The 12,276-nt window shown below is 34.9% G+C and overlaps 2 protein-coding genes across 2 annotated transcripts; both read right to left on the bottom strand.

The window, feature by feature from the left end:
* Positions 1–523: 523 nt before the first annotated feature.
* Positions 524–850, bottom strand: LOC139891437 (uncharacterized mitochondrial protein AtMg00810-like). The gene has a single exon (XM_071874411.1). It carries the CDS (start codon positions 848–850, stop codon positions 524–526), a length of 327 nt encoding a protein of 108 aa, XP_071730512.1.
* Positions 851–874: 24 nt separating this feature from the next.
* LOC139891426 (uncharacterized mitochondrial protein AtMg00810-like) lies at positions 875–1,279 on the bottom strand. The gene has a single exon (XM_071874400.1). It carries the CDS (start codon positions 1,277–1,279, stop codon positions 875–877), a length of 405 nt encoding a protein of 134 aa, XP_071730501.1.
* Positions 1,280–12,276: the final 10,997 nt, after the last annotated feature.

The raw sequence follows: 12,276 nt of genomic DNA, 5'->3' as shown, positions 1-12,276 counted from the left end.
TGTATGCACTCCTAAATGTATGAGATTATAATGTGATCATTTTATTGATCAATGAACGTGAGTATATATACAAGTTTCCCTAATAACTCCTCTCATTACAAGGTATGAATTGGTTTGATAGTTCACCAGATCCTTTAAATATAGAACATATTTGACAGCTAATATTGACACTAAATAATATACATTGACTTTGTAATATATACTAGACACCATCGGATAATACAGCCCCACAGTTTGAGCGGGAGGGCGGACAGACGTTCAAACTAGTACGGAATTCCTCAAATAATAACCGTGGTAGTCCTTTAGTAAAGATGTCCACTATTTGAAATCGCGTTGGAACATGAAGAACACGTACTTGACCTCGAGCCACTTGTTCACGGACAAAATGTATATCCATTTCCATGTGTTTTGTTCGTGGGTGTTTTACAGGATTACCAAAAAGAAACATGGCGCTGACATTGTCACAAAATACAATAGTTGCTTTAGAAACGGGACACCTTAGTTCGAGAAGAATGTTACGCAACTAGCATGATTCGGATACAACATTTGCAATGCCTCGATATTCTGCTTCCACACTAGAACGAGAAACTGTTGGTTGACATTTTGCGGACCAAGACACTAAATTTCCTCTTAAATAGACGCAGTAACCTGATGTTGATCGACGTGTGTCTGGACAACCACCCCAGTCCGCGTCAGTATAAGATACGAGTGATGATAATGAAGACCGTGACAATTGTAACCCATAAGAGACAGTGCCCTGAATATAATGTAGAATACGTCGAAGAGCATGCATGTGGCATTCTTTCGGATCGTGCATATGGAGACATATTTTTTGAACTGCATAGGCCATGTCGGGTCGAGTGAACACTATGTATTACAAAGCTCCAGCTAGACTACGAAATTCCAAAGGTTGCGAGTATGGAGCACCAGAAGTTGCGCTAAGTTTTCCATTAGTATCAACAGGAGTTTTGACAGTGTTACATGTACCAATACCTGCACGATTTAAAATTGTTTGTGCATACGTAGCATGACTCAAAAATAACCCAGTCTCGTTTCGTTTGACAGCAATACCCAAGAAGTAACTTAATGAGCCGAGATCCTTCATAGCAAATTCGTTAGCAAACAAGGACATGAGAGTGGTGCGTAATTTAGTAGATGACGTGACTAATATGATATCGTCTACATATAGTAAAAGATAGGCAGTAGCATCACCGTGATGATACACAAACAAGGAGTGATCGGATTGACTATGTTGAAAACCGATTAAAGATGCAAACATTGCAAGTCATTGGTACCACGCCCGAGGGGCTTGCTTTAAACCGTATAATGACCGTTGAAGACAGAAAATGTGACCAGGTTTGGTTGGATCTCGAAACCCGTAAGGTTGGTGCATGTAGACTGTTTCTTGCAGCGACCCGTGAAGAAAGGCATTTTTAACGTCCAACTGATTTATGTTCCAAGCCTTATATAATGCGATTGATAAAACTAAGCGAATGGTAGCCAGTTTGACTACGGGACTAAAGTTTTCATTACAACAAATACTAATAGTTTGAGAATGACCATCTCCTACTAACCCTGCTTTATAGCATTCAAGAGTCCCGTCAGATCGCATTTTGTGACGAAAAATCCACATACTACGTATTACATGCATGTCAGGTGACCGTGGTGCAAGTACCCAAGTCTTATTATCCATTAGGGCACGAAACTCGTCGGTCATAGCCATGTTCCAGTTAGGGTCGGATAGGGCATCTTTAGGTGTCTTTGGAAGTGGTGATAGATTGGTGGTTGCGGATAAATTAAACTAGACTTTTGGTTTGTAAATGGGTTGTGAGTCTTGTGTAGGTAAGACTGTTGTGGATTGATTGTCATCTGAATTGGAGAGAGCTGGAGAAGGGATCGCAATAGGAGAGTGTGGAGGAGAGGTGTTGGTTGTGTGGTGAGAAGTAGTAGGTTGGACAGAATTAGTGGTTTGGGGGGTAATATCGAGCGGATCAGTTTGGTGGGTTGAATTCGGCGAACCAGATTGGTGAGTTGAGTTGCTGGGCCGAGAAGAGGAAGATGGGCTGAGGATTGGGCCTGTTTGTGTTGAGTCTGGACTGGATACTGGAGTGAGTTTGTGAGCCTGTATTGGTGTAGTATAGAAAGGGTTATTGGTACTAGTTAAGGAGTAATATTCAGTAGGTGAAATAGTTTGATGATTAGCAAAAGGAAATTGTGTTTCGTCAAATACTAAAAGGCGAGAGATGATAAACTTTTTAGAATTTAAATCATAACATTTGTATCCACGATGATTGAAGTTTATTGATTGTAGGAGAAGGGATTAGCGGATAACATAAGCATCTAAAAATTCATAAGTGTAAATATGATGGTGTACGACCAAAAAGTATTTGAGTTGGAGAGATGAGTTGTAAGAGTTTAGTAGGCATAATGTTTATGAGGTAAGTGGCCATTTGTAATGCATGATTCCAAAAGGAAAGAGAAATAGAAGCATGAGATAGGAGGGTACGAATAATGTTGTTGATAGCACATATTTTGCGTTCGGATTTCGTTTTTTGTGAGGAAGAGTAAGGGCTGGAGTAACAAAATGACATTCCATTTGTGTTACAAAATTCATGGAATTGTTTGTTATTGTATTCGGTTCCATTGTCACATTGAAATATTTTTATTTGAGTACCAAATTGAGTGCGTATGTAGGTGTTAAATTTCAGAAATGTTGAGAAAACATCAGACTTGTTATGTAGGGGATTTTTCCATAAGAAGTTAGTATAATTATCTAGAAAAAGAATGTAATATCGATGGCCATTTATGCTAGATATTGGAGATGTCCACAAGTCACTATGAATAATATCAAATGGCAATAATGTAGTAGAGGATGAAGATAGAAATGGCAACTTTATTTGATTTCCAAAAAACACACGATTGACAAAATGAATTCAAAACTGGTTTATTACAACAAATAAACTTTTTATTGCTAAGATTACGTAAAACTTCAATGCACGGGTGACCTAGGCGATGATGCCAAATATCTGGTGAGGAAGCAACAAACGCAGAAGATGACTTTATTTGATGTAGCAAAGAGGATGAAAATGGATAAAGATCGCCGGTACTATACTATTACATCTGGGAACTGGTGTGCCCTGAGGGAAATCCTTCACAGTAAAACCAAAAGAGTCAAATTCTAAGGAAATATTTTTATCTATTGAAAGTTTGCGAACAGAAATTAAGTCTAATGAGATTGGGTGCATGAAGAATATTACGTAGGTAGAGTGGACGGGAGGGATTTGGTAATAGTGAGTGACAAAAGCCCTTAACTGGAATATCATGGCCATTTCCAACAATAATAATTTGAGTGTGTTGTAAGGGATAATAAGGCATGAATTTACCTGTGTCGTTGGTCATGTGAGATGTGGCCATGTGTCCATGTACCATGTGTCTTCCGGAGGGTTGCGAGTCATGGTATGCATTGCGCTTTCAATATCGGTTGGACAATAACCTGTACTGGATGAAGCAGATGAGTAATAAGCTTGATTAGTGGGTCGTAGGCCAAGTAGGCCTTGATGAGAGGCTGGAGAACTGGGTCGGTTCTAAGAAGCTGTTGGATACAGATAGGGGGTGAAGTCCATTGGGCTTGCAATTGTTGTGGATGATTGTAGGGTGGATAATGATTCCACATTGGACTTGACCCATAATTAAAGCGACCCCGACCTCTATTGTTTTGACCCCTGTAGCTGTTTGAACCTCATCCACAACCCCGTTGATTGTTGTAACAAAAATTATTTGAGGCACGAGAATTACTTGACTCGTAATTGGTTTGAGCAGGTTCATTAGAAATAGTTTTTTTGGACTATGGTGTTGTGGCAACCATGGCAGATTCAATCGAAGAGGGATTAGAGACTACTTACTTCTGTTTGCGTGTTTCTTCAAGGATTAACTTGGACCTTTCTTCGTAAAAGGATGGTAAATCGGTCAACTGAGTGAAATACGTTCCAAAAGTATCAAAATGAGCATTGAGACCCGAAATCAATTGCAGCACCATACGAGGTTCAGTAACCTTATCTCCAACATTATTTAGTTGATCTGCAATAGCCTTTATTTCTTGGCAGTATGACGACACATCAGGGAAGTCATCAAGCTTGATGTTGGTGAATTGCTTTTGTAAATACAAAGCCCGCATGTTTTTATTGTCCTGAAACACACTTTGAATTCGACTCCATGCTTGAGCCGCAGTTTGATCATCTTCCATGATGGTGCTCATTAATTCTTTAGATATAGTGCCATAGATCCATTAAAGGACTATGACAGCTAAACGAGACCATAATGGATTGTTGTTGTTGGATAGGGTGATAGTAGAAGCATCAGAAGTAGACTGAGAGGGGAGGATATGATCAATTACATCATATGCTCGACAATGTATTTTGAATAATTGCGCCAAGGAATTATATTCAACATTCTTGATGTCAAGAGTGATTGGGATGAGATGTTTGATGTTAGATATAGAGAGAGCGGGGTGATATTTAGGTGTTTCAGACATGGTGATGATGATGATTAGTATGCGGTAGTAAGGAAAAAAATAGGGTTTAGAAAAGACGATGGAGAGGAGGTGAGGGGAAAAGGCCTGATACCATGTATGAGATTATAATGTGATCATTTTATTGATCAATGAACGTGAATATATATACAAGTTTCCCTAACAAACTCCTCTAATTACAAGGTATGAATTGGTTTGACAGTTCACTAAATCCTTTAAATATGGAACATATTTGACAGCTAATATTGACACTAAATAATATACATTGACTTTGTAATATATACTAGACACCATCGGATAATATTAAAGACAAAGGTAGATTGGGATTAAAGCCACTAAAAGAGTGGAATGAATTTTTTTTATTTAAAACAATTGTGGAAAAATATAGAAAGGAAAGAAACATTGTGGTTTATATGGGTCAATGTTGTTAAGCTAAAAAATAAAAGCATATCGGATATTCAAGAAGAGAGTAGAGATAGCTGGAATTGGAAACAATTGCTTAGTCTGAGGGATAAAATAAAAGATTATGTTCACTATGTGGTTGGCAATAGGGAAAGCACCTCAATGTAATTTGATAAATGGTGCCAAATGGGTCCTGTTGAGCATATTTTTTCAAGAAGGGATAGATATGATGCAAGGCTTAAAGATGATATGGTGGTGGCTTCTTATAGGTAGGTATATGGTGATAGTTGGTATGATGAATGGAGAAGTAAATACCCTATGTTGAATCAGATAAGGATTCCATAGCTAAACAATAGTAAAGATAAAGTTTTTAGATCAACAGTGAGAATAAGAATGTGCATTATACTAGCAGGCAAGCTTGAATTGATTTAAGAGTTAATATGCTTGTGAAAAGTTGGTATCACGTAGTCTTGTTCGATCAAATTATCCCCAAAAATGCCTTTATATTGTGGTTAGCTATGTGATTAGCCACATAAGAGAGACTGCTAAAATGGAACCCCGGTGTTAGCTATAAATACCACTTATGTGATCAAGGTATGGATTTTGTGCAACATTTGTTCTTTAAATGTGTCTACTTTAAACAAGTGTGGGATAAGTTGAAGGAAAAGTTATTGTTTAGATGTGTATCAAATGAGTTATATGTGATAATGGAGATGATGTGCATTTATCTATATAAGAATCAAATATTGAGTATTTTAACGTGTCTAGTTATTGTAGCAAGTGTGTACTAGGGATGAGATCGGTTCCGGAACCGTACCGAACCGTACCGGAATCGGTTAGTACCGGTACCAAAAATGGGTAAAATGGAGAATCGGTACCGCACCAAAATTAAAATACGGTACTAGTAACGGTACCGGTACGAGAGCGATATTTTTCGGTTTTTCCCACCTGGTACCGAAATTTTTTCACAAATACAACAATTATGTTATTATTATAAGTCTATTGTAATGACCTCGAATAGGGCCTAGCAGTAAATGACCTTCTTACCCTTAGTTAATACTTATTTATTAATATTAGTGATTTTAGTAATTATGTGCTTATAATTATTTGATTATAATTATTTGAACACATTTTGTGACAAGGGTCATAGAACATGTTTTGTTATGTGAATTGGACCTCGTTAGGGTCGTCTAATGCGGTACATCATGTTTTAGATAGCTGGTAAATCTCCGTGTTTTAGACGGAAGAGGTTTCCTCATAATGAAGAAACCCCAAATAGATCTATATACTCATGCTCGTTCTTCCCTTTACCATTTTTAGAAAACTAAAACCCTAAACACCTACTGCTTCCTAAATCTTTAAAATCAAAGTGTGCAACTGGTGTTATGCGAGGTGTAGTACGAAATAGTTATATTTTTACTACGAAATACTATTAAATACGATACAATTTTACACAAGTTATTTATTTATTTATAGAGTGGATATACCTAAACCTTGCTACAACACTATAGGCAGTGTACCTAATCGTAAAGTAGTGTAGTTTTTAGTAAGTCCGGTTCGTTCCGTAGGGAGCTAGCCAAGTTTAACGCTATATTTTTGAAAACTATATTTGTATATATATATATATATATATATATATATATATATATATATATATATATATATATATATATATATATATATATATATATATATATATATATATATATATATATAAAAGTAGTATTATTATTATTATAAAAGGGGGTTTTACCGTTTAGTGACCGGTTTGTCGATTTTATGTTTTAAGTCGCAATTAAAACCTAATATAAAATATTAAATATAAATACAACTTAATTTAAAGCGTAAAGTAAATGACAATAATTAAAGTGCGATAAATTAAAGTGCGATAAATAAAATGACGGTAAATAAAATTGCGATAATTAAAAGTACGATAATTAAAATGACGATAAATAAAATAAAGGAAGTATGTTTTTTTAAACTTCCGTAATCATGATGTTTGACGTGTTGATTTTAATTTATTACCATAGGTTAATTGTCCTTTGTCCTGGATTATTCAATATGTCCATACGGTTTTTTGTCCATAACAGTCCATCAGTCATAAATATAAAGTGCGAGTGTCCTCGTCAAATTATCCTTATACCCGAAGTCAAATATTCCAACTAATTGGGGACTTAAATTGTAACAATGTCTTAATACTTTGTTTAATAACTACACCAGGATATCGACTGCGTGCAATCCAAGATTTTACTACTTTGTTAACAGTTACACCAATTACCCTTGAATGTAATCCACCCCTGTTTTAATAAGTCCATTAACTATTAATCCATCCCCGTGTCCGGTCAAATGAACAATAATTTGTATTTATAAATATCCCGCCCACCGTACTCGATTAAGCGTATGTGGTTATATATAGATACATCAAATTTTAACCTTTATATTAAATTAACGAGGTATCATTTAGTTAATATAAAGCCCATTAATAGCCCATAGTCCAATTTCCACAAGTGTCGTTCTTTTGTCCAAACCCCAATTATGGTACAAAGCCCAATTACCCCGTCTTTAATATTTAGCCCAACATCATGATTACTTCGATTTAAATAAGCATAATAATAACTTAGCTACGAGACATTAATTTAAAAAGGTTGAACATAACTTACAATGAGTATTAATAGCGTAGCGTTACACGGACAGAATTTTGACTTACAAACTTAAAACATTCGCCACTATAACCTTATTATTATTAAACTTAAATTAAAATTAAAATTATAAAATATAAATATAAATATATCGTAGATAGATAGATAGAAAAAGGTGTGTTATATTTCGGCCAGAAATCGTGAGATTTATAGAACTTGGCATGCTACAGGAAGCCATGCGACCGCATGGTTTTTGTGTCTCCAGGCCATGCGATCGCATGGACAGCTGGATCAGACCACATTCACTTGTTTGCTAGTTTGTCGATGATTTTTAATATATAATATAATATATATATAATTTTAAGAATTATTTATATATTATATTATATTCATGTGCATAGTTGACTTATCATTTTAGCTCCGTTGCGTGGTGCGTTGATAGTTGGTTCATGTCCCGGTTCTGGATTTTTGAACGTCCTTTCGTACGATTTAATATCTTGTACTTTGCGTTTCGCGGCTCGTACTCTTGTAACTTTTAGACGTTTCTCATCAATAATTTGAACCACTTTGATTGTACTTTATACTTTTTAGCTTTTTAGTCGTTTGCATCTTCAAATCGTTGAATCTGTCTTTTGTCTTCACCTTTTATATTTTAAACGAATATCACTTGTAAATAGAACAATTGCAACCAAAAGCTTGTCTTTCTTGAAGGATAATGCTATGAAATATATGTTCGTTTTTAGCATTATCAAATATTCCCACACTTAAGCGTTGCTTGTCCTCAAGCAATATAGAACTTGAATATAACTTTACTAGAATCACTTCTTTATTCTTCACACTTTGTACATCAGTGATTTTAATACGTCGGTATGAACAATGGTAGTAACGATGTGGTTTATAGTCTCACATGACTATAAAAGTTTAGATCCTTTAAGAAATTGGATCTTTATGAAAACATTTGATCTTTTGAAAATTTAATCTAGCTTTTACTCTAGATAAGTTTTTCGGAATAACCCTTCACCGGTGTTTGCAAATTGTTTTTGTGGGTTTGGTGGGTTTCAGATTTGAAAATTTTAGCTCCAAACTTGCGGTTTTGTGTCACCCACTTGCTAACCTTGTATTAGGAAAGCAACACGTCCAGTTTACTTGCTCCGTATATTACCTTTCGGTAAACTACCGTCCGGTTATAAAGAAAAGCGTTGAACAAGCAACTGTTAAGGCAATGTCCCGTGACATGCAGATGATTATGGTCAAAAACGTGTCGGATGCAATTACTATCCTTTGTAGGAGCAGTGGTAAAGATCACCCTATAGTTTTTTGGGTCTGGCACAAGGTCCTGTCTCCGACCATGCTATGCAACCACCGTTCTTATGGTTGACACCCAATTTGGTTCAGGTGACCTAATGAATTCCAGTGAATTCTTAGGATTTTACGTTCAATGGTAATGAACGCATTGAAAATAGGGTTTTCAGAAAACAAATCGGTTTGTAATTTGATTAAAATATTTTCTCGTTCAAGCTCGAGTTTAGATATCATTGAATTCCATGAGTTTGTAATTCTCAATCTTTAAGGTCAATCTCAAGGATTGAGTAATATCAGGCTTAAAAGCTGATTTTTGATCTTTAAGGAGATTATCCTTTCTGGGGATCTGATTCATTAGTATTATAAGCTAATTTGCACGGTGCCCCCCATTGTATGAGACAGATCCTCTCATGGTTAGGATAAGTCTGACCACTTGGCGACCCTGTTTGATGCTGAGGTCCGTGGATTTCCAGCTGAGTTTCAAGAAAACTTTTCAAGGTTTTTCGTAGACTCTACAACTGGTCTGGACGACAACTTCCTGACCTAAATCAAGAAGCGCGTGTCTTTTTTCTCGGAAGACTGTACTTCCTTATAAATTCTAATTATATTACAATAAACTGGGTAAAACTGATTAATATTGTCCAAAACAAAAGTATCTTTAATTATTTGTACAAAAATATGTGATATATGTTCTAAATAACTTGGTAAATTTTTTCCACACTTGACTTTTATTTTCCTTTCTTTGCCTTTTTATTCTCCCCTATTCCATTTTAAATGAATTCTAACATTTTGGGTTGTTTCTCAATTTATGTCCTTTTCGAGGTAACAATAATTTCGGTGTTAACACCTAGTTTTATCGTTCATAAATATGTATAAACATAATTTTGAATTCATTTATTTGAAAAATTTTAAAAAATTTACTAGAATTGGGTAGTCAGTATATAAGACTAGGGCTGTTCTTTATTATCAGAGAGCACTAGATTCTAATACAACTACTGCGTTACTAGTATTTTTAATGGTAACCAAGTGTTTAAATTAAAATTTTAAAACCCGAAAGAATTTAATCCCTTCCCACACTTAAGATCTTGCAATGCCCTCATTTGCAAGAAATCAATAACAATTTAAATTATTGAGGGTGATTAATGTAAAAAGATGATTTAAGATTTTACCAAAGTTTCCAAACATATTGTTGTTTGTGTTGAATGATAAATGGTGCACATCATTTGTTCATTCCGTCTGTTGTTACATCACACTTGTTTTTCGTTTTGTCGTCAAAATTAATAGCTTTTGCTGAACTTAATGCCAGTCTTTGAAAATGCGCTGTTTTACCCTGTTGTGTACATGAGATAAAATACATACAATACAAATATAAACATGCATGGTAATTTGAAATGGGACTTAATATCCCACTTTCAAATTACAAAAATGAAATATTAGTACAAAATAATAAAAATATTAAACATTACATTAAAGTATCAAAATGTTAAATGTTTAGCATAAATAAAAATAATAAAAGAGAAGACATCACCAATGGAACACTATTGATTTGGATAGGGGTTCCAGTTCATATCATCGTTCGGGTTCTATGGTTGGTGATAGGTGTTTTGGTAGGCTTGATTGCGGTCGTACAGGTCATTAGGTGGTCGCATGTCGGACTAATGCGGTGGATAGTAAGCAGGTCGATGTGACGACCCGGAAATTTCTGACCAAATTTAAACTTAATTTATATATGATTTCGACCCGATAAGCAAAGTCTGTATTATAGAATCTCAAAATTTTGAATTTGTTTTATGAATTCATTTGACTTTGACTAATCCCGACGATTCACGAACAACTATTTGTAAATAAATACACATATATTTAAAAATATAAATTTGAAATATAATTTGAAATTTGTGCACTACTGTTTGTGTTTTGTGCTTTGTTCACATATTAAACTCATACGGAGTATTATATATTTTTATGTTGACAAATATATCTCAAACTTTACACTAATTTCTTTGTTGATTGATTTATAACCTTTAGATATTTATAATATTACTTTCTGTTTCCAATCACTATCTAAATTATATAATTATGCATTATATTTGATCAATCAAATAACCACTTGCTCTTCTACTCTTTCTTTATGTTAAAATGCAAGAATGATTAAACCATTTCCTCGATATATATAACATACATGCATACGAGTATAGAACACATTCACATATTTTTCTCCACCATTCCATCATCATTCGGCCACTAATTGATTATAAACGTATTGAAAAAGACTAAATTTTGGATTTATGTTTTGTTCTCTTCTAACTTTTCAACAAACATATCATATCATGCATGTACATTTTGATGGTCGATTATAGCACACATATAAACACATGTTATATACTACTTTTCTTTTCTTCTTTTATATTACTATTACATATATTATTATATGTATAAATATACCTATCTATCTCCTACTAATCGATAATTTATCTCCTCAAAACTAAAATCCTGGAATATGATAGTTACATGCCACTATCTTTTCTTTCCTTTAGTTTGTGAAGAAACCATACATACATACACAAAACATATATCCTTCTTCTTCACTTGTTTCCTTGATTGACAACCACCATCACAACCATGAAGAAAACCCTGTCATCGAGCTTCTGCTATGCTATATTTTCACTACATACTTATGCAGCCTAAACAATCATACAAACCAGAACAAATGATGCTACTTACTCGCGAATTGAAGAAGCAATTGCTACTGTTACACGTCCTATGTTTACAGCTATACATCATCATCAAATTATCTCTTAAATCACCACCAAGGAACACCCTCTTCCACCTCCTTCCGCTACCTGCACCACAACTTGATCGACCCAAATCAAAACCACAACAACCACTGTAAACTACCATCTTGTTGTAACACCCCGTTTTCCCGTACGTATCGAAAGGTACTTACTTAATCAATTGTACGTCCATAACTTTATAGCGTATGCGTAAATGTACGAATATATATATATATATATATATATATATATATATACATACATACTTGATAATGTGTGCATATATATATAAGTTTAAACATGCGTTTTGTTAGCATTAAGTATTGTGAGACTATTGTGGAAGGCTAGGTGAATATAGGAAGCGGGTTTGGATTGTACAAATTAAATAACATCGAAAATTGTTTAAGATGGTCAAGCTGTTCAGATACAGCCTTAAGCCGCACCGCGGCAAATGGGTCCGCGCCGCGGCATATAAAGCAAACCTGGATCAGGGAATGGATTAAGAAGGGTCTATTTTCCCTTTATGTGTCGCGCCGCGACGATTGAGTCCGCGCCGCGACAGTTCTGCTGAACTGGTGTCGGACTTAGCTCAATTTAAGGGATTTTAAGGGGCAAAATGGTAAATTGACATGTG

This window comes from Rutidosis leptorrhynchoides, chromosome 1, assembly GCF_046630445.1.
Source record: "Rutidosis leptorrhynchoides isolate AG116_Rl617_1_P2 chromosome 1, CSIRO_AGI_Rlap_v1, whole genome shotgun sequence".
NCBI lineage: Eukaryota > Viridiplantae > Streptophyta > Magnoliopsida > Asterales > Asteraceae > Rutidosis > Rutidosis leptorrhynchoides.
Note: the sequence above shows the minus strand (reverse complement) of the source record. Positions and strands in the feature narration are given on the sequence as shown.

Excerpts from the sequence above, each read along its gene's own strand:
- LOC139891437 (XM_071874411.1), bottom strand. The coding sequence starts at position 850 with ATGGCCTATGCAGTTCAAAAAATATGTCTCCATATGCACGATCCGAAA.
- LOC139891426 (XM_071874400.1), bottom strand. The coding sequence starts at position 1,279 with ATGTTTGCATCTTTAATCGGTTTTCAACATAGTCAATCCGATCACTCC.